The sequence below is a fragment of the Rattus norvegicus genome, chromosome 7 (genome assembly GCF_036323735.1).
Source record: "Rattus norvegicus strain BN/NHsdMcwi chromosome 7, GRCr8, whole genome shotgun sequence".
In the NCBI taxonomy this organism is placed as follows: domain Eukaryota; kingdom Metazoa; phylum Chordata; class Mammalia; order Rodentia; family Muridae; genus Rattus; species Rattus norvegicus.
In genome coordinates, this window is record NC_086025.1 from 85,050,098 (window position 1) to 85,073,940 (window position 23,843).

At 41.9% G+C, this 23,843-nt stretch overlaps 1 protein-coding gene across 1 annotated transcript in view; it reads right to left on the minus strand.

Annotated features, from left to right (window-relative positions):
• The window catches only part of Eif3h (eukaryotic translation initiation factor 3, subunit H), an 83,394-nt gene extending 69,207 nt beyond the window's left edge, over window positions 1–14,187 (minus strand). The window contains exon 1 of the mRNA NM_198751.4: window positions 14,026–14,187. Coding sequence (NP_942046.1) covers window positions 14,026–14,157 — 132 coding nt within the window. The 5' untranslated portion in view covers window positions 14,158–14,187. The remainder of the gene's footprint in view (window positions 1–14,025) is intronic.
• Between the last annotated feature and the right edge of the window lie 9,656 nt (window positions 14,188–23,843).

A 23,843-nucleotide genomic window follows, 5' to 3' on the forward strand; every position in this document is an offset into this window, starting at 1 on the left:
CACTTTCTCAACAGGGGTTCCTTCTAACCTAAGTCAAGTTGACATCAAATTAGCCAGTTCTGTTGTTAGTAAAATACCAGCTAAATTAAAGTTTGTTAGTACCTGGACAATAGGTGTGCACACGTTTAGTCCCACCACTGGGAGGCAATCGGATCTCTGTGAGTTGGAGGCCAGCCTGGCCTACAGAACAAGTCCCAGGAAAACCAAGGCTACACTGAGCTCAAAATAAAAACGTTTTTGTCTTAAGAGTTTTATTACTGTGAAGAGACACCCAACCACGGCAACTCTTATGAAGGAAAACATTTAATTAAGGCTGGCTTACAGGTTCAGAGGTTCAGTCCATTACTGTCATGGAGGGAAACATGATGGCATACAGGCAGACTTGTGCTGTAGAAGGAGCATCGTGATCCACGGGCCACAGAAGAGACTGAGACCTAGGCCTTGCTTGAGGTAGAGTCTTCAAAGCCTACCTCCTAGTGACTTCCTCCAAGAAAGCCACAGCTATTCCAACAATGCCACACCGCCTAATAATGCACTCTCTATGGGATAATGTGGGGGGGGGGGGGCACATTTTTATTCAAAGCACCATAGTTTGCTAGTAAAATATCAACTAAATAAAAGTACAATTAAATAGTCCTAATCCTAAAAGGACGGGAAAAAAATCCACAATATGAAAGCCAAAATAACTATTGACTAAATTCTACCTTCTTAAAATTTCTTTTTTTGAGATTATTATATAAACCATTTCCTCCTTCCCTTTCCTCCCTTCAAACCCTCCCATACACCCCTCTATCCCAACCCACTCAGAGATAGATTTGTAGGTAGGTAGATACATTGGTGGGTAGACAGACAGACAGACAGACAGACAGACACCCCTGCTCAGTATGTATACTACAAATATGTACGTCTTCAGTGCTGACCATTTGGTATGGATGGCCATTTGGTATGTTTTTGCCCAAGGAGAACTATTTCTCCCATTCTCAGCATTCCTTACTTCTTTGTGTAGGACACCTCTTTTTCATGTGGTTATTCTACAATTCTATTCTAATAGCATACACAGGCACCTGTGAAATATCAGATAACATGCACATAGACACATGATTACTAGAAAAGCTATACATGGAATACAGAGTCTGGCTTCCAAGAGCAGAATGACTTATTCAAGAGAAACCTAATGTGAGTCTAGTATAACTCTACAAACTCGACTCAACTCTGTACTATAATTTATATTCAAGGGGAATAGGGCGCTAGACAGTGGGGCACACTTGCTTAGCACACACATAACCCAAGGGTCAATCTCTGCTAGCAGCAAAGAACTAGACTGACTAGCAAATGAGCTAAAAAAAAAATAAGTAGTAACATCAGGACAAACAGGTTTCCGACTGTCCCTAAAAAGAACCAGCTGATGCCTAAGCAGTTAGTAGTTAGCCTACAGCATCTGTGATGGTTTGTATATGCTTGGCCCAGGAAGTGGCACTATTGCCCTGTTGGAGTAGGTGTGGCTTGTGGGTATGGACTCTAATACCCTTGTCCTAGCTGCCTGGGAGCCAGCATTCTGCTAGCAGCCTTCAGATGAAGATGTAGAACTCCTGTACCATGCCTGCCTGCATGCTGCCATGTTCCCACCTTGATACTGGACTGAACCTCTGAACCTGTAAGCCATCCCCAATTAAATGGTGTCCTTTTAAGAGTTGCCTTGGTCACGGTGTCTGTTTACAGCAGAAAAACCCTTAAGACAGCAACCCTTGTGCTCTATCCTTCACAGGGCAGAGTTCACTCGGAGTGCTGGGTAACCTGCCCTTTATAGCTAGAGTAAGCAAACACTGAAGTACTCATTCAGCTAACATTAAAAAAAAAAATACTTTAACCACCAAAATTAACTTAAAAAGTAAATCTGGTGGTATTAAATGATCACATGCTCTAATGTCATACTTGTATTAAATATTACTACACTGGTGAGAAAAAGAAGCTACATCCTGAACTGGATATGAAAATAGTTTCTTACAGAACATCTGGAGCAATCTGTGAAGAACACATTCCCACTGTTTACCACGGCCTAGGAAAAGGGAGGTGCAGGAGAGAGGGGGGAAAGCACAAGCCCAGGGATGACGCACTCCAACTGCACAGCAGGGCCAAACTGCTACCAAAGTTCCTTAACACTCGCTCAGCTCACACAGACCACACCCCACAGCTAAGTAGAACTTTATCAACTTTCCATGATATTCTGGTTGGAGCTTTTGGGATAGTCTCCACATAACAACTCTGGCTGCCTCCTTCCCTGCCTGTCTCCAAAGTGCTAGGACTACAAGGTCACACACCAGTTTAAGAGAGAGAAGAGAACATGCAGGTGTCAGAGACCAGAGGTGCTGGGTCCCCTGGAGACAGAGTTGCACGCAGCTGTGAACTACCCAACGTGTGTGCTGGGGACTGAACTACAGTCTTCTGCAGCATCAATGGCAGCTCTGAACCATTCAGCTGTTACTCCAGACCTACACTTGGCTATTCAGACTTCAGAGTCAAACACTTTATGTCACAAAAATAAAGATTCTCAAAATATAGCAATAGGTGTGAACTTCAAACCATGTGACTACCAAGCTCCTGGCTTTCTCTATCAGCCCCACGGCTGCTTCGAAGTACATTCTCTTCCACTGAGGTCATTCCCATTTTCCCCTTAGCTATTCTGCACAGTTTATTTGTATAAGGAGGGAAAATAAATCTCCCTCCACAGCACAGGCCCTCCTTGAGTTCCAAGTTCTCTACAACAGAGGTAAGACAGTGCCATATTCACCCAGTAAATAAACCCAGCCAGAAGCTCAGCCCTCTTCCAGCCGCTGCCTAGTAATGAGGGCCTGAGACACACTGACCACACAATTAAGTCCTCAATAAGCACCAGCACCATTACAATGGCCACACCACAATACACAGCCCCCCTATCCTTATCTGTCTGTACCCAGCAAAACATTCAGTCACTGAGTGAAGTTTGCCAAGATCTGCCATCCCTCTAGAATGCTTACATTCCTCTGAGCTTTTTTTTCAAGCACGACACATTGTAAATTGTGGCTATTAAAAATCGTCTGCCTAAGCCAGAAGGTGGTGTTGCACGCATTTAATCCCAGAAGAGGCAGGTGGATCTCTGTGGGTTCGTGGCCAGCCTGGTCTACAGACTGAGTTCCAGGACAACCAGAGCTGTTATCCAGAGAAATCTCATCTCAAAAAATTTAGAGGGCAACTAAAGCCGGGGGGAAGGTGCAGGTCAGTAATTGCAGCAGGAAGTGCAAGAAGTGGAGGCAGAAGGATCAGGAGCACAAGGCCAGCCTTGGTCACACGGAATGATTGGCTGGAATCAGCCTGGTCTCCATTACACCCTGTTAAGCCACTTCACTCAAAAGAGTTCACTTGTCATAGCTACAAACCATGGTGATGTCCACTTTATGAGTTCTTTAAAAGTTCAAAGCAAAGCAGTAGGCCCAAGCCACCCCAGCCACCGGCCAGCTGAAGAGCTCAAGTGAGATATACAATTCCTAGCTGGCTCTCCTGGGTTCTGCAGCTACTGGGAGGTAAGGCCCACAGCCTGAACTCTCACATCAATCTCTGTCAAAGAACAGCTATTACTGTAGAAGAACTTTATTCTCAAAGAAAGTGTAATGTCACAAAATCTCCCTTTAGCATACTCTGTAAAGTCAATATCTAGACTTTCATTTAATCTGGCTTCTTTCACTGCCAGAACTGTGAACTTGGCAGTTTTCTTATTTGGTTAAGCCTAGACCATTTTTTCTAACACTGAACAAAGAAGGCAGTTATTGCCAAAATGTAAACTCAAAAAGCAGAAAGCTGCATTAGTCTTAAATTTAACACATTTTACGGCTCAAGTGGGATAGGAGTTCCATTTCACAACTGGCTGAGTCAAAGAAGAAATGGGATTTAAATCATTGCTTCTAAGTTTTGATGTGAGTAAACTTTAGGGACTTCAATGGTGAGAATAGTTATTTTGCCCCTGACACGTGAGACTGGTTACAATGCTCCATGATAGCTCATCAATATCGCCTCTAGAATATCTCATTTTAAAAGAGCGCGTGAGTTTCATGATTATTCTCTTGGAGCTAACGCTTACTGACGATTCGCATTGTTAAAGTTTAATCAACTAACGACTGTCAAAACAGACCAGAAGCACAACTTCACGAAGTTCTTCAAAGTAACAGTTCTTCTTCTGCCTTAGTCCTACAGGATCACAATGGTGCAGCCAAAGGCTCTAAAGTAGACAAGCAAAGGCTAACTAGCGAGCGTGCTTAGTGCATAAGCTTTACACCATCAGAAGGAACACTAACCTGGAATTTTTCCCATATACAGCTAGAAGGTTTATTCAAAAGTAAAATTAGTGACAGAAAGGCTTATCTGGAACAAAATATATTTCTCTTCTCATACAAAGCAATAAATTAATAAATAAAAACTAAATCAATAAATAACAAAATGTCTATTCCTTAAAATACTACAGCATATTCAGATGCACTGACTACTACTTAAAAAGTCATTCTGGAATTTGGGGGCACTGGGATTATCAAGTGCTTTAGTACTTGCTAAACGAGGCCAGGAAACACGGTAGGCAACCCTGACTGTTAAAGAGCCATTAATTACGGCTGTCTGGGAAAGACGCATGGAACACAGGTGCTTCGGTTTCTTTACTTGCTCATTTTTTCCTCACGGTCTGTGTTCTATGTGCACATATTAATCACCCAGTGCAGTGGGTGTGCAGATTAACAGACCTTCTGCTTTCAGCATTATAAAACATACTATAAACCAGGCATGGTGGTACAGAACTTTAATCCCAGCACTCAGTAGGCAGAGGAAGGGGGATCGGATCTAAGTTTGGGGCTAGTCTGGTATACAGAGAGTTCCAGGACTGCACAAAGAGTCCCTGTCCTGGGGAGCTGGGGGAGGAGGGGCATTACTACAGTAAGCTCAGAAGTTCCTCTTCCTGCTCAGGGCTTACCTCTGAATGAGCTGATGACTATGTATGCCCGCATGGAATGTGAGTGAGTGTCCCTCCAAAGCGGAAAGAGGAATTTAAATATCATACAGTGAAGTGCGTTTACGTTGGATATGACAGTGCTTTTCCCACAAGGCTTTTGAGTTTTAATGCTACAGGTGTTCTATAAGCAAGTTTACTCAACAGCACTGTCCAGGACAGCCAAGTATAAAACGGCCTGTAAGACAACATACATGAGGTTCTTAGAACAGCCAGGAAACTCAGAGAGAGCTAACACGTGGTCGTCAGAGGTCCCAAGGAAAGCATTAGAAACCATCAAAGATGTCCCCCCAGCTTGAGTGACTTAGACAGAGTGGATTCACTAATAACAGAAATCAATTGAATCCATGCAACACACATACTAACAATAACACCTCATTTTAAAAGTACAGAAAAAAAATTTAAGATAGTAATGTCAGTTGGCAATGGAGCCAAACATTAGACTGGAATTCTCTGCAGGTGGGAAAGTCAGCGGCACTCCCTACAGGGCTACTGAGGAAGGTAATGGGCCAGGGTGCTCAGCACAATCACAAACACACAAGCCTCTAACTCTACTGCCGTCAACTCTACACATTCCAAAAAACAGGAAAAACGCTAGGACAATAATCCCCAACTTTCAATTTAAAAGCCCCAATCCAAATTAATTTTCTTCTTTGCAGTTTTTCCAAACCTCCCTTACAATAACTGTTCAGAGCTTTTCTTCTTAAAAACTATTTTACAGAGTGTGTCAGAGGGAGCATCTGTCACTTACATAATGAAGCTAGTTGTAGATAGGGTTAAGAGAAGGCACAGGGAGTCCAAAACAAAACCTCACACAATCATCAGGATCCAGTGAGTACAAGTAATATTTAGAAACTTTACCTGGGAAGAACATAAAACTTTACAGTAAATATGTAGCTGATGTTCCAACTCAAGTGGTAAAAGCTTCATATTTCACTATGTTCAGCTGAATTACCACTATGATTCTGAGTATAAATTTTTATATGCCTGGTCTTGGTACTATATAGAAAACTACTCTGGCATATGGAAGGATCCCTTTCCCACCTCTTAGTTTTAGACATAACCCTGGCATTAGTTAAGCTGCTGCACTCTGCGCTTTCATGGCCACTGGATGCAGCCCCTTTGAGAGGGACCGTCCAATAGCAGCTTACAGGTACACGTCTGTAAACACACTACCACACCCCTTGCCAAATGAGATACATCCAAGTACCATGGACTAAAAAAGCATACAAAAAATAACTGTGAAATACTTTTGAAGAAAAGACAAACACAATCAGATATCACATAACTGCTAAACTCAGACATTCACTGAACTATAAGATACATGAAAAAGAAGTCAGAAAAATCTCACACATGTTAAGAGCACATTTTTGGAAACTTTTCTAACAACGAAACAAGGAATACATTATTTTGTACATAATTTCTAAATCAGTGGTTCTCAACCTTCCTAATGCTGCAAACTTTTAACAGTTCCTTGTGTTGTGGCGATCCCCAACTATATAAAATTATTTCATTGCTACTTCATAACTGTAATTTTGCTACTGTTTTGAATCATAATATAAATACATGTGTTTTCCTATGGTCTTACACCACCCTGTGAAATGGCTGAACTCCAAAGGGGTCATGACCCACAGGTTGAGAACCACTGTTCTAAACAGACATTATTTCCCAACCTTAGCATATATCAAGATCCATAATCTGTGTTTTAGTTCCCTTGTTTATATGAGGATAGTTATCATTTCTACCTGAGAGCTACTGAATCTATTCCCTTTGTGTCTGCCCTCTATCCTTGCAAGCTCCCTGCCAAAAGAAAAAAAAAAAAAAAAAAAAAAAGAAAAAGAAAAATTTCATTGTGGAAGCTATAGTGTATCATGATGAATCCCAGAGTACACCCTTTTGTCCATATCTCTTTAATTGCAAATGTTCACTGTAATGAGTCATGGGTCTGATTCAAGTCCTCTGGTTTCTCCTATCAATATTGGATCCTCTCTGGAACTCCTGGATGCCTTGTGTCATGGAGATTCTGCAGCTTTGGATCTGTAAGACTGGCCCCTTCACACACTCCAGCAGTTCATAGATGGGGTAGATGTTGGGGTAGGCCAATTCAAAGCCCTAGATCTGGGCCTAGGTGGTAGCTGATCCGGATAGCCTGCCAAGTCTCCTGCATGCACACACCAAGGCCAGCACAGCACTGCCCTGCCTGGCTCAGGAAATGCTATAGCTGCCAAGGGACAGGGTCAGCTCTCCCACCCTAATGCCCTTGGCCTGGCTCACCCCCAACTCCCTCAACCAGGGTCAGCTCTACTATGCCCAAGCAAGGTGCAGGGCCAACTCCTTCATTCTCATGACCTTGGAGTCAGCTCTTCTGCTCAAATGCCTTCAGGGTCAGCTATCCCAAGATGCCCAGGCGAACCGTGCAGCTCCGCACAGCCCTCAGATAGTAACATGGCCCCAGGTAGCAGCTGAGCCCAAAGACATCTGCCTGCCTTGTGGTAAAAGACCCCTAGTGCTACAGGTCCTGACCCAGACATGAACCTCGGTGGTAGCCCTAGCCTTAGGTCACTGGTTACTCACGTCAGACTGTTCTTCACTACCCTCCATCTCCATTCCCACCTCTCTTCACGTGCACACATCACTCTGCTCTCGTCCTCTTCCACCTCTCCACTGCTTACTGTTCTTCTTAGTGGCAGCCTGGGGCCTCTGGGTGTCTGGGTCGTGTAGGGCGTAGCCTGTCCACCTAGGGGATCTCAGTGGCCTGCCTGCCTGGGCCCCAGAGCTGGCCCCAAGCATGGCACCAGCTAATCCCCAGTACTCACCTCTCTCCTGCTCCCCCATCTTTGTTTTTTGCAATGATATCTGTAACCATGTTCTTTAGCAAACTGCAGAATCAGGGATCACTGTTTTCTAGAACTGTTGGTGGCATGAAAAACCACAATATAACCTTCCCCGGGGCTGAGATATCCTTTAGGGCTGCTTCCCGCTTAGTCGGCCGTCCATGGTGTCTGGGGAAAGAATTCATAGTTCCTGTACCTCACTGCCTCTCATCAACTCTGGCCTAAATTAAACAGTTTAATTGCTTTGCCTCTCCAGTCAAGAGAGCGTGTTAGCTTTGCAGAGATGTAGGCCTTGCCTCTACTGGTAAGAATATCATGACCGCCATTGTGGAGTGATTGGTGAGCTGTGGCACTGGATGCTCTTCCTTCAGCTTTTCCTCACGTCACTAATTATGCAATGGCTCTCCTGCATTTACAGACCCCAATGCAGGTCCACTGGGCGGCATCAAACAGGAAACCCGGACACTTCTGTTGGTTCCTGGGAAGGCTGAGGAAGCGCCCTTGTTAAGGGGTGTGCAGTATTGAAATATTAGCTACTGTAGTTGCCAAAGAAGTTCCTGAGCCACTCACAGCTTCATCTCTTCATTCTAACCATATGTTCTCACCTTGCCTCAAAGGGCAGCACCAATATTAACAAGGCCCTGACTAGAAAGGGTTTATATCTTGGCTCTACCACTTCTGGGAGACCATGACAAATTTACTCAACTTCTACTTAGCCCCAGTGCTGCTTCCTGATTTATCCCTGCCTCAGCTTCCTGAGTACTGGGGTTACAAGCTTGTATGACCAAGCACCACTTTCCTACAGCTTCCACCTTAGCTCTGTCTCCCACCTAGGAGTGAATCTACTCAACACTACAACCATAAAGGTGGACATACAATGTTCTTATTACCACTTTTTGTGATCTTACCACAGTGGGAAAGCAGTCAAAAATCAAACCTGTAATTCTGAATTTTGGACTTCTCAGGGGTGATGGCTTGCAGTAAGGTACTTCCTAATACTAGCCAGCAGCAGGTACGCCAACTCCCACGTGCTAGCAAGCCAGCTAGCGAGGTGGAATCTCACACAGCCCATCTGATTTTAAATTGCTATATAACTAAAAGTGACTTTGAACTCCTGATCCTTCGACCTGCACCCCAAATGCTGGAATTAGAGGTATGCTCCCATTCTCAGCTGAAATGTAATTCTGTTTACAATATTCTCAGTTTACTATAGGTTTATGGGGAGGTAACACCGTCGTTAGGGAGCATGTGTATACTACTCTTAACAGGAGCTGGGGAGGCTAACTCACTTGCTACAGTGCTTGGCCCCTCAAGCCGAGAAGGACCTGAATTCAAGCTTCAGTATCCACCCTAAAAGGCCAGGCTTGGTGCTTGTATCTGACATTCTAGTCCTAGGAAGAAAAGAGCGCCGAAGTCCTGTAACTCTGGCCCATCAGTCAGCCTAACTTAATCAGCAAGTCCCAGTTCCAAGTGGACAGGCTTATCCAGGACTACACTCTACATGCTGCAATGCTAACCTAAAAAAACAAGATGTGCCTACTGGTAAGACAGTAGCATACCTTCTCTGGGGTAGCTAACAGTCTTCCAACTGGACTAGAGGCCTGCTCCACAGGCACAAACTTAACGACTGATACGAGAATCCTGATCAAAAGGCTAAAATAGAAATGGCTCTTGCCACTTTGCTGAATGGACATGGTCAATTTGACTTCCAAAATTTATGTTTGCCAAGGAATGATGATACACATCTTTAATCTTTAATCCCAAAATTAGGATGCAGAAGCAGGCAGATCATACAGAGTGAGTCCCCGAACAACCAAAGTCTATATAATAAGACCCCGTCACAGAGAAAATAGTAAAATAAAAGTAAAATTATATGCATACCCACAGACTCGAGCTGCTCTCAAGCTTGGTAACTGAAGGCTTTTGGTAGTAAACTGGTCTATAGAAAAAATGAATAACTGGTCAAAGTATGAGACTCCAAGACTGAATGGTCAGCTCTAAATGGGACAACCACACCAACCCCTCTACCACTGATGCTCAGGGAACATCACAGAGAAGGAAGAAGGAAAGAATTGAAATGGCAAACAATAGAAGTGCTGCAAATTACTGTCTTCTGGGCACGTCAGCTATCCCAGTCGTGAGCACACAGAAGCTGGACTTACTCACACAAGTTCAAGGCAGCCAAAATTCTGCCACAGAAGGGACACATAGCCCCATCCCTTACTAAGGAGCTGTTGGCAGTGAATGGACTGTTGCTAGGGAAGAGAAAGTCATTCCTTTTTGAGGGTGGCCACTCATGAGATTCCAGTAATGAACCCGTACTGATGGCCGCATAGACAGCACTAACTAGATTAGTAAATTAAACACACACACACACACACACACACACACACACACACACACACACCAAGTTGGGCATCCCAGGAGTCCATGAAGAGGATGCTGAAGAGGAAAAAGAGAGTATATAGGATCATATTCATTGTATGCATATATAAGATTTCCAAAAATAAAGAAAAATAAAAAGGTGGAGAATGATTGCGAAAGATACCCAGTGGTGACCTCTAGCCTAGCCACATGCCCGATACACAAATACAGCACTTATAACGGTACCTGCCACCAATGAAGTCTTAAAACATAAGAAGCTGTAGTAACAGAAGACAGAATGAATGGTGGCAAAGATTTGAGTTCAAGCTCTAAGATAATTTACTTTATGTCTCTGAAACTCTACTAACTTCATGTGCATATCATGGGAGAAGGATAGATGTATGTATGTATGTATGTATGTATGTATGTATGTATGTATGTTATGTGTATATACAACATCCTAGATAATAATCGTATCAGCTCCAGAAGTTACGGGGCATGATGTTGTATGCCAAATGCTTTTTTTCTGACTACAAAATGTTAATATAACCAATAATGTCTTGGTGGAAGAAAAAAAAAAATCTAAGCAATCTATCAGACTACATTCTTAATCTTCATTCAGATACACTAACTCTAAAAGGTTAGAAATAATTCTAATAAGACTCTTTAAATGGTCTTACATTCACAAAATGAAGTTAGAAATCCACGAGGTAAGAGGCAGATAAACCCAACAGCAAAAACAAAAACAACAACAAAAAAACTGGATGGATGAACTGCTCAAGGCACCTAAATTCCATGAATTTATTGATTATACTAATTATAAACGTAAATACATTGATTATAAAATAAATACCTCACGGCATTCTTGAAATCTATCCTCCAATATGAACCAGGAGTTTATATTCCCAAGGATAATACTAACTGGTTGTAGCCACTAGTAACATGCCAGAAGCAAACATAATCAGTATGAAATTAATATCTGGGTCCATCCATACCTATGCATGGCTATGTATAGTCATGGTGGTGGGAATGGAACGTGTTTACATTACTTACCAAGAAAGCCAGCATCTGGGAGAGGTAGATGTAACTAAAGATAAGTTATTCATAGCTGGATTGGGCATGATAGGGGAGGCAGAGGCAGGCAGATCTGTCAGAGTTCAAGTTCAGCCTGATCTACATACATAGTTCTAAGACAGCCAAAACTACACAGAGAGGCCCAGTCACAAAAAGGAAGGAAGGAAGGAAGGAAGGAAGGAAGGAAGGAAGGAAGGAAGGAAGGAAGAAAGGAAGGAAGGAAGGAAGATCAATCCATGGATTCTAAATGAATCAAGAACAGAATATATCTGAAGTATACAAATTAAAATTAAACTACAGATTAAAACCATAGTTCTATTAAGCCACATGTGGTAATATTGTGCATGACAAGGAGGGAAAGAAGAAAGCCATAGATCAAAAAAAGACAAACCGCAGGACCTAGTCAGGGAATGGCTAATGGTCACAGGTAACTAAACATCCTTCTGGACAAAGTAAGGAAAGAACAGGGGAAAACCTGAAGACAAACCAAGAACACAAGAAGCAAAAACTATACCTCGGTGGACCTTGAAGTCACTGAAAACATCCAATGAAGGGAGTTAGGATCTGAACTTTTAAATTAAATGAGAAAAAAAATAAGATATCATTAAAGGACATAACAAGACTTGAACTAAGGACCAGCGTCATGGCTCAATAGGTAAAGGTACATAACAATCTGAGGGCCCCCTTCTAACTCATGGGTCCCTTGGAAGCTTCTGAGTCACAGTATGGTTTGCCAGGACACCAGTGGAGGCCCTTCTGACTGAAGACATGAGTACTTTGTCACTGAAAAGTATATCTTCAAAGCAAATTATCAATACAACCTCTTATAAAGAGCAGTAATCACTCCCCAGATAAAAGGAAACAGTGATACATGAATCCAGAAATTGAGAATAAGCATCTTGACTTTCCTATGTCCACTGCCTTGCTTGTTGAACTCAAATGACCCTGTCTGTTCCCACCTGCAGCAATCTCATTGTTTCAAGTATCTTAAGGCGCCCTGACACTGTAACTATTGAGATTATAGCACTCCTCCGCAGTTCCAAGACTGCCCTAAACTGCCCTAAAAGTATGTGTCTATTTGACAGTCTCACTATGTGGCCCAGGCTGACAGACAACTCCCCAGAATCCTGCTGTACTTTCCCAAGTGCTGGGATTACAGGTGTGTACCACCATGTCCGAACCCTGTCCTAAAATACTTCCTTGAAATGACATCTACCAAGAAGGTTTATAACACCTACCTGTTGACTTTTACACTCTAGCAAACAAGAAATTCAAAGAGTGGTTTCAAATTATACAAAAATGCAGAGACTTAAAATGCTTTTACAAGTCCACCCACCAACTAATTTGCAATCTTTAAACACGTATTATTTACTTATTTATTCCTAAAGGCACCTGCCTCAAAGAGCCATTGAAAGCTGAAACTGTCAGCTAAGTAAACAAGATAGCATTGCCTCTCAAAGTACTATGCCAATGATATTTAAGTGGGGGATAAAACTTTGCAAACTTATGCTCTTACAGACATCTTTCAAACTCTGACATCCACAGATATTACAGTCAATAATAAGACAACTTACAGTCTCACATGCTCACCATGGGGTTACCACATATAGGTTTTTTACATAATCCAAAAACATACACCAATGCGTAACTACTTCTCACTCCCACTTGAACACATGAGGGAACTAAAGCTGGTGAAGACAAACTTTCTAAGAGCCACAGAGTTAGCAGGTGGCAGAACTGAGAGGACTCAGTCTATAAACATCGGGCTATATTTAAAAACAAAAAAACCCTCATGTCAACGTAACAAATTCAATTATATTCCAAAGTGAAATTACTCGTAATTTCCACTTAAACAATGCCTGAGGAAATCACAATTTTCACATGAATTTTAAAATCCCTGCAAGGGTCTTTACTAAAGGAAAATGCCTAAAAACTGGTTTGAGAGAAAGGGGTGCTTTTGAAAAACAACATGAGGATGCCCTTTTCTTTTCTGTGCTTTTCTTTTTGAGACAGGATATCAATCCCTAGTGGCCTCAAACTTGTGTAGATCTGACTGCCTGTGCCTCACCAGTGCTGGCAGTAAAGACACGTGCCACCCCAACCTTTAGGAGTAATGTCCCTAAAGCTTAGAATCTCACACATCATTTTAGATTCGCATCTTTTCCCCTCCATCCATTTCCTTACCCCGAACTTCCAGATACTCTAGAACATGGACCTTACCCAGAAATATACTTACGGCTATTTTTCTACGGCTTCTTGTGGTTCACACTTAACTCTGCCTAAGAGTTTCCCCCAGTTCTGCAATCCCAGGTACAGTGGTGCTCTAGAGTACAGTAACACAGTAAATCACCTGAGAACGCACTTGGCAAAAGCCTCTCCAGGAAGCCAAAGTGTTTCCTTTGCCCTCTCCCCACTTCCTAGAGCTCTAATCAGACCCCTAAACCCTTCTCATCACAACTGTCATCTGGTTGTAAGCAGTCCTCTCCTGAGCATCTAAAAACAAGACCATGCGAATCTATCTCATAGCCCTTTTCCAGTCCCTTTGCTCAGCCCCCAGCCCTCTCATCAGACAACAGAAAAGGTTGTGATGCCTCTGGAGGAAAAGTGAAGATGAAGGAGAAGCGCGCTGAGGGGAGAGCGCGGTCAGCCTGCTCATGGGAAAAGCGGCAAGAAGCGCGCCGGGCAGGGATCAGCGCCACGCGTGGGCCTGTGGCCGCGACCCGCACTCACCAGGCCGTCAATCTGCACCTGCTTCACGGCCGAATCTCCAGAGCCGCCTTTCCCTTTTCCCTTCCCCACCGCGCCGCCAGTAGAGCTGGAAGAGGTGGCGGTGGAACCGGTGCCTTCCTTGCGCGACGCCATGTTTCCAGCCAGACAGGAAGAAAGAGAAGCGTGAGGAGCCGGAAGCGGAACTACGAAGTTCCTTACGCTGTCGTAAGGGTGAGGGGCGGGGTCTGGAAGCACCGCCCGGGTAGGGCCACGCCTCCCCAGTTGGTGTTTCCCCCTACTCTCTTCCTGCGTTTGCTGGAATCTTCTCGCACGCGCGTGATTTGCCTGGCTAATACCTTTCCGCCCGTAGTGTGTGGTTTAGGGTCAGTCACTCATTACTTAAATCCCTAGTACGCCTTTTAAATGTAGACCTGCTCTCCAGTAGGCAGACGGCTATCGTATTTCTGTAGCGTCTCCCACGTAAAAATGTCTTCACTTGGGTAGGACCTAAATAGCTCAATTGGGAGAGAATTTAGAATGAAAAATGCCTTCGCTGCTAATTTAATTTCAACTCTTCTCACCAACTGTCAAGGAGCCTGAGGCAACGGTGACCTCGTTAAAAAGTGACAAGCTGCTTTGAGTTGCTTTCCTTAAGTTTTAGATTATCAGCCTCAATTGCCTCATGTGTTCAGATAGGAGTGAAAAGGAGTTAACGCGTTGGTGTATCTTTTTGGATTATGTAAAAAACCTGTATGTGGTGACCCCATAGTGAGCATGTGAGACTGTAAGTTGTCTTATTATTGACTCTAATATCTGTGGATGTCAGAGTTTGAAAGATGTCTGTAAGAGCTTAAGTTTGCAAAGTTTTATCCCCCACTTAAATATCATTTGCATAGTACTTTGAGAAGCAATGCTATCTTGTTTACTTAGCTGACAGTTTCAGCTTCCAATGACTCTTTGAGGCAGGTGCCTTTGGGAATAAATAAATAAATAAATAGATAAATAAATAAATAAATAAATAAATAAATAAATAAATAAATCAAACGAGTTTAAAGATTACAAATTAGTTGGTGAATGGACTTGTAGAAGTAACATTTCAACACTCAAGAAAATAATTTAAGTCTTAATTCCAGCACTCACGAGGCAGAGGCAGGTGGATCTCTGAGTTTGAGCCCATCCTGCTCTACAGAGTCAGTTCCAAGAATAACTAGGGCTACACAGAAAATCCCTGTCTCAAAAAACAAACAAAAAATAACCCTAACCCTAACCCTAACCCCTAACCCTAACCCTAACCCTAACCCTAATTCATTAGGATCACCCTAACTACACAGAAAGAACTTAGAAGCAAGAACCTTTATTCTTCAACCACTCAGAATATAAAGAAAATGCCTAAAACATGATTAACTTTGATCACCCTCCAGAATGTAAGATTTACCTGAGTAATATGCCAAAAAAAGTTCTTTAGTGTAGTGTTGAAGTTGATGTCGTGGTAAGTATTCAGAATGCAGTCTCTACAAATAATGCTGACCTATGCCGTGAGCTCTGAAATACATATTATCATGTCTGCAAAACATTGCATCTGTTGTAGGAAGCCATTGTAATAATTCTTTGCTTTAGAGTGACTTTTCCCCCCTATTCCTTATTTGTACAATAAGCATTTCTTTGCTCAGTATTCCAAAGTAATAAAGTGGTCCCACTATGACAGAAAATATTGTGTGCTGTTTTAATTTTTGTTGTTGCTATTATGTTGTTGACCTATTATTATAGATCAATCTGACAGCACAGATAACAATGTTACTAATGATTCGATGCCCACTTCTTCAAGTCTGTAAGGAACTCACAGAGAAAACCTCACACTAGAAACCAGCAACAGGATGTTAAAAAGCAGAAATAAAACTCTCAAAAGAATTAAATGGGAGTTAAAACTGTGTGGTAGTTATAAAGAAAAAAATATTAACTAGCTAATTCTACAACATACATGGTTTGACATGACACTGCCTCTGGATATGGAGTAGACAAATGAGACCCATAGCAGTTTATAAAGGTAAAGGGGGAAAACCCATATTAGGATGAAGTGCTTAATTTTAATTGGGCATGTTAATTGGGTGAGGGGCGGGGATTGAGTGCTGGAACTCAACTCTTTGATAGCTGGACTTGGTAGTCTCATGAGGAGGAACTAGCCAAATAAGGAATGGACCTTGTTGGCTAGCTTTAGGAATGCAATCCAATGGTTTGGTTTGGTTTGGTTTGGTTTGGTTTGGTTTGGTTTGGTTTGGTTTGGTTTGGTTTAGCAAGGCAGAGGGAATGGGGGAAGAGGGGTAAGGTCTGCCAGATCCATGCCTACAGTTCTGGGGCTGGCTAGAGTCCCTTCAGAGAAGTCCCTACCTAACTCCCCTTCCATCACCACATCTGTATTAGATGAAGCCAGCCAACGTAAAGAACCAGAGTTCAGCACCAAAGTCGTCAAATATATAAATGTTTAAATTATTTTAAAAATCATGCCAAGATGCAGTGGCACTTGCTTTTAATTCCAGCATTAGGGAGACAAAGGCAGGCAAATACCTATGAGTTCAAAGTCAGCCTGGTCCAGAGCAAGTTCTAGGACAGACAGACCTACACAGAGAAACGCTGTCTTGAAAAAAAAAATCAAAAATCAAATCAAACTAAACAAAAACAAAAAACCTAAACTGGAAACTGTAATATATACATGAAGGACCTGGTGCAGACTCTATATAGGCCCTGTGATTGCTGCTTCAGTCCCTGTGAGTTCATATGAGCTTTACTCAGATTTAGAGGGACTTGTTCTCCTGGTGTGCCCCATCCCCTCCAGCTCTTAGTCTTTCTCTGCTTCCTGTTCCATGGGAATCCCTTAGCTTGTACAGAAAGGATTTAATAAAGACATTTCTTTTAAAGCTATGTATTTCAGGATCTATCTCTGTCTGTTTCTGTCCCAGTCTCTCTCTCTGTCTGTCTCTGCCTCTGTCTCTTCCTCCCCCTTGCATGTCTGTGTGTGTGTGTGTGTGTGTGTGTGTGTGTGTGTGTCTGTGTCTGTGTCTGTGTCTGTGTCTGTGTCTGTGTCTGTGTCTGTGCCTGAGTGTCTGGATAATGTCTGGCTGTAAATTCCTGAATTTGTTCCCATTCTTGTGCAGGAGGAAGCTTCTCTGAGGATGACTGAGTAAGGCACTGATCTATGAATATAACTGAATATCATTAGGAGTCATTTTATTAATTTGTTTCTTTTCTTTTTTTTAGTCTTGTCTTTCAAGAGAAGGTTTCTCTGTGTAGCCCTGACCATCCTAGAACTCTCTCTGTAGACCAGCTGGCCTTGAACTCACAGAGATTTGCCTGCCTTTACCTCCCAAGGGCAAGGATTAAAGGCATGTGACACCAACTCCCAACTCTCCTTTTATTTTTGTTTGTTTGTTTTGTTTTGTGTTTGTCTCTAAGACCAGTAATATTTGGTTTTACCCTAGAACTCTAGCTATCTGTTCATTGGTTCTTAGTAACCCAAGAAGTGTTGGTTATGAATTCCATCTGGTAGAGTAGGCCTTAATCAGACACTGGTTGGTTACTCCCACAAGCTCTGTGCCACCATTGCCCTCGAATATCTTACAGGCAGGACAGCATTGTAGACCAAGGGCTGGTGTTTCTGTTTCTTTTTCAGGAGCTTCTAGAGTACCTACCTTCCTGTACCAAAGACACAGGAATGTTGGGATGCAGGCTCTATATAGACACCAGCTCAACTTCTCCATGGTCAATGAGTTATGTGGTTATTGTCCTCGGCAATGGGGTCTTGGTGTCAGTTTGTGGAGAGCAACCTACTGTCTTGGCCAAAGCCTGGGTCACTTGGGAATTTCCATGAACAACTGAAGGGGATGTGACTCAGTCCCAGAACTCCAATGTTCATCTGGTAACAAGAGATGGCCAATTGTAACTGCATCTTCCTCATTATTTGGAGATTTCACGAGGATTGTCTTCATATATTTAAGGAGTTTTCCACTGCACTGGGTTTCCATACCACCCCTCAAATGTCCCTCAATTTGAGCTGTCTCTCCCAGCATTTCCTCCCTCACCCTTGCCCATGACCAATTTGAAAAGAATTATTAAAGAAGTTCCCTCTTAAGAAAATGAAAAGAAGAAAAAAATAATTTCAGACCTTGATGAAAGAAGAAATAGCATGATCATTAAAAACATAGAAAATAAAAGCAGGCTTTCCTTATCTTTGGAAATTTCTAAAATAGTTTAAGAAAGCAAATTTTTAAAAAATTGATGACTCTAGTTTAAATGCATATTACAAATATTTAAGCTAGTTACCTTAATTTAGCCATAATAATTTATAACATCTAGAGGAGGGACTATTCAGCTTTACAAAAAAAGTATACTAAAACGCTATCGCAATGAATACAGTATACTAACAGAATCAGGTATGCTTGTACAAACCTGAAATCTAGAACTTGGGAAACTAAAGTAAAATGGGAAGTTCTGGGCAGGTCAGGATGGCCTACACAATGGGAGAATCTCAAAAATGCTTCAAAGATATTTAAATAGTCTTCAAGAACACAGAAGGGAAGAAAGAAATAAAACAATAAACTGGAAATAAATAAATGGCAGGCCTAAGCCTAAATGCATAAGTAGCTACAATAATATAAGTGTTCTTGATAAATCAATTACAAAACCAAAAGAGAGAGATATCAACATAAACCTAAGTGTAAATGACCAGAAGAAACTCACTTCAGACACAGTGATTTAGAGATGTTGGTAGTAAAATGAGAGACAGCTCAGCTCATAGACTTCTTGCCATGGAAACAGTGAGGCATGTATTTGATCCCCAAAACCCACATTTAAAGGTGGGGTACAACAGATCATCTGTGTAATCCTAGCACTAGGGAGGCAGAGACAGATGGATTCTTGAGGCCTGCTGGACAAGCCAGACCAGCCTAGCCTTCTTGCCCAGTTCCAGGCCAGTGAATAATGATGTTTTAGAAAAAAGGGGGTAAAGGCACCTGCTGCCAATCCCGACACCCTCAGTTCAGTCCCCCAAATCCACGTGGTACAGGCATAAAACTTACTGCAGGTTGTCCTCTGTCCACCATAATGCTCACAGACAGACACACTGCCACAATAAATAAATGGGTGTCATTTTAATTTTTTTAAAAAGGCATATGGTGCCTGAGGAAGAATTCCTGAGGTTTCCCTCTGGCATAAACACACACACACACACACACACACACACACACACACACACACTCCTGTACACTCTTGTTGGTATACCTGCACACTGGCACACATACACACCTGGACTCATGCACACATAACTGGGCACTCTTGTACACACACAAGCACGCAACAATATTCACATGATGTGATACACACGAGTGCACACTCATATACTATACTAGATAAATACAGGATATATAAAATATTGGCATTTGTGGAATATATTGTCGCTGAGAGGGAAGTTGTAGCTAAATGCCTGGGCTAGAAAATCAGATGTCTCAAATCAATAATCTAAAAATCCCTTTCAAAACCTAAAGAGAGGGAAAGAGAGAACCCTAAAACATGCTGATGAATAAAAACATTAAACAGGAAAAATTAAACAGGAGTACTGAGCATCACACAAACACGGTTGTCCACAATAGTTCCATTATATTTTCCATGTCCCTACAAGACAGTTTACTATTGCAGACACTGATTGCATTGCCAGTGCTCAATTATAGAAATTCAAGCTTTTTTTAAAAGTTCTCTATTTGCTGGAAATATTCCAGATTTAATTACAGGTATGGGGAAGGGAAGAGAGAAAGGAGAAGTGGGGGATGGGGTGAGCACGGAGAGACTTCAGACCCCCTTCAGGGACCCTGCAGATGTGTGATTCCTGACTGGGGACAGGAATCACCAAAAGGCTGAGTGGAAAGTGAAACAAAAAACAACAACAAAAAGCAGCCTGGTCTTGCAGAACAATTCTCCCCAGTAGAGAAGGCACAATCCAGTGAATGCCAGCCTTAAGATCTTACTTGCTTTCCCTTCCTTGTCTAAGACTCACTGAGACACCTTTCAAACCAATAAAATCCAAGAATAGAAAACCCTGAAGATGGACCAAACTTTGTTTTTTAAACATCACTGCATGTTATTTCACTATAGGAACTTTCTTTTAACATGTTTCTGTTTGTTGTGGCTGCTTTCCTTGAGAGCAAGGTGAGGCCATCCTGCCCTTGCTCCTGGAATCCTCCCAGCTTGGTTCTAAGCAACACCTTTGGTGATGGGGCAGAAAAAGAGAGATAAGGAATGTTTCTGCCTGGGGCTCCAGGCCAATCTTTATGGCACCTTTGTAGCTTGTAGTCCTGCCTTGGTGAGATAGAATCCGGTAGGTTGTGATCAGACACTGTGTCCTATTCCTCCTATTCCCAAAGACACTGCCATCGTTCTGAGATGGACTGTGTTCTATACTACCATTTATGAGCTAAGGTGAAGGAGCACTGTTACTTAACAATGAAATGTCTAATAATGATATTATCTCCGTGTTTCATATTATTTTTGTGTCTGTGCAGATCATGCTGTAGGGAAAAAGACATAAATATCCTTTTTCTGGCTTTTTATATTTTTATTTCAGTTTGTGAGATGAAGAAAAAAACAACAGTTTATAGTCTTCATCTGTTTCCTTGCAAAGGATGTGTTTTTATGCTATGGTTATGTATCTATCAAAGAATTAGCTGAGCCAGTCCTTCTGGGAGCCACAGTAACAGAATAGAAGGAGGATTTAGCAACTCCACTCTCCAACGCTACCCATGAGAAGTACCAGAAACCCTCTCTTGTAAATAGGAGAAACAGTTAGTAAGTAACTTCTAACCCCTCCTCAAGAGAATAGTTCAGAGCATCACAGTTCATGAGCTAAACCTAAGATATGAAAAACAGAGAACAAAGTCAGAAGATACTGTATAGTCCAAAATTTGGACAAATTACAAAATAGCTCAAGTAGTCAGTTTAAGAGGAAAAAAAGGACTGGTTAATTCCATCACTCAAGAGGCAAAGACAGGCAGATCTCAGTAAGTTCAGGCTAGCCTGATCTACAAAGTGAGTTGTGAAAGTTAGCCAAGACTACATGGTAAGACCCTGTCAAAGAAAGGAAGGAGGGAAGGAAGGAAGGAAGGAAGGAGGGAGGGAGGGAGGGAGGGAGGGAGGAGACAGCAAAAAGAACCCCAAAATACACACACACACACACACACAGAGAGAGAGAGAGAGAGAGAGAGAGAGAGAGAGAGAGAGAGAGAGAGAATGAGAATCACAGGTCCTTAAAATATTTTAGAAATGTAAGAACATAAAACATCTCCCCAAAAAGCTTCTGTCTTGTAAAAAAGAAAGGCAATAGAAGGGCAAAGAGCTTGGCTTACAGTTCAGCAGAATACAGCTCATCTGTATTTAACAGAAGGCCTGGTGGCAGGCAGTTCCATGATGGCAAGAGTCTGATCTGTGATTCCTTAGTTCCTTACATCCCAGTGGGGCAGGAAGTTGACAAGCAATGAGCCAAATTAAAACAAAACAAAACAAAAAACCCTCAGAGTCCTGCAGTGGTGACCCATTTCCTTCAGTTCTACCATCTAATGGTTCCAGAACCTTCCAAAACAGCACCACAGGCTGGAGACTAAGTATTCAAACACCAGGAGCTTATGGGGACATTTCATATTCAAACCACAACTACAGCCACAGGAAAGGGCTTTCGCTGCACTCTGCTTGGTATCAACTTAACCCATGTTCCTCCTTTTTTGTCCCCTGTGCACCACCATGGGAGATTATGCTTTGAAGAGGTAGGTGATCTTTTTCAGTGTTATAAAAGGAGCAACTCGGAGGGTAAAGAAAGAACCATTAAAAAGAAAGTGATATTCACTTCCATGAGACTCAGCATGTGGCCATTTTCTATAAGTTTCTTAGAATAATAATTTTTAAAATGACCTTTGGCCTTTCTATCCCAATATGTTGATTTATGACTTACTGACTAGTATTAAAACAAATTGAGCTCGCGTTGAGAAAATATCAAAGATTCCAAGACTGAACTTACTTTGTATAATATTCTGTAATTAATACCTCATATTGGTGTAACTCAATTATAATTACTAGACTTTGTAATAATATTCTACTGGATTAATAAAGCACATTTATTTTTCTTGCCTCCAGGAGTTCAAGTTTTCCTGCTGCTTAAAAATATACACAGAACCCTGAGAGAAAAAGTTGTCTTCAACATTCTGCTCTATATAAATAAATAAGGGTGTTAGAAAATCCTTTTAAAGCTGTAATCTGAGATAATTTTCAGTCTTGAAGGTCATTTAAGTAACAGGACTAATATTTGCTTACCTAGAGTAATTTCTAAAGGTTTCATTAATCTCTAAAATGCTTTGATGGTTTAAAATGATGGCTCACATACAATGTGAAATTTTTGATCCATTTTAGTTATCATGTAATTAAATTCCAAACGGCAATGCGTTTTCATCAAGGCAAACATTTTTCTTATTGCAGCTGCTTCATTTCTAACAGGAAAAACCAAAAATGGCTGCTACTTCTGAACCTTTCACTCTTCTCTAAGTGTTCCCCACCCCCTACCATTATAGAGTAAAATTAAAGGTTCTGTAGCGAGATTCCGGTGGGGAGTACTATCTAAACTATAGTGGAAAACTGACTTTCCTTCAATTTAGTCAAGTGGGCAGTAATCTTGTATGACTTTGTTCAAATAAACTTTCTGATCGAATTTTATAGCCAGGAGAAAAGAGTTTGAGCACTAATCCTGGAAGTCTAGGCTTGGAACTTATTTCCATTACTGAAGCTTCGTAAGCTTTCTCTTCTTGCTCTGCCAGCATAGTTCATGGCTTCTCTCTTGATCGTGACCCCACAGCTTAATTTAGGCTGCTGGAGTGGCATGCATCACATGTAAATTCCACAGAAAGAAAGGAGGGGAAACACGGGCGTTTATTGCCAAGCCATGTCAACTTCTTTTATCAGCCTTCTCAACAGTCCTGGCAACACTTAACACATATGTATCTTTAGTGAAATCCATCTCTTTTTCTGGTACATTACTGTCTAAAGTAAAACTAGAATTCTAAAACTATACAAGAGCGGGACTGGAGAGGTGGCTCAGCGTTTGAGAGCACTAACTGCTCTTCCCGAGGACCCAGGGGTCAGTTACCAGCACCCACATGGCAGCTCACAACACCTTAGCACTTGTACAGTTTGTAACTCCATATTGGACACCCTCACACAGACATACATGCAAGCAAAACATCAATTCACATAAAATAAAAATTAATAATTTTTAAAACCTATAGAGAAGCGGTGTTAGATGGAAAGTGCTATATCTACTATAGTATCCTTGGTTTTGTGGGAGACGGCATTCAATCGCTAAATGTAATGAATGAGAACTCTGGGTACCTCCCTCAAGTCATGGTCATTTCTACAAGATTGTTAAACAAGAGAAGCAAAGGTAGCCCTGTGTGGCGATGCCCATGTTCAGGTCCAGCATTCAGAAGGCAGAAGCATGCAGATCTCTGTGAGCTCATGGTCAGCCTGGTCTACATACCAAGTTTCAGGCCAACTATGGTGAGAGCGACGACGTCCTGTTTCAAAAAAAGAAAGGAAAGAAAACAACATTTATAGAAGTGGTAAAATGTGATTTTGGTTTTGTGGAGACTACTTTACATATGCATTAAATAGGAATGCAAGTGATATATGAATATATGTATGTTCTGCCTCTCCTCTGGGGTGTCTGGGTGCTATGGATACTGTTACATGGGCTTGGAGAGGACAGGTATCCAGGGTATCAGTCACCACTGCCTAGTGAAGGCCTTCTCTAATGATCT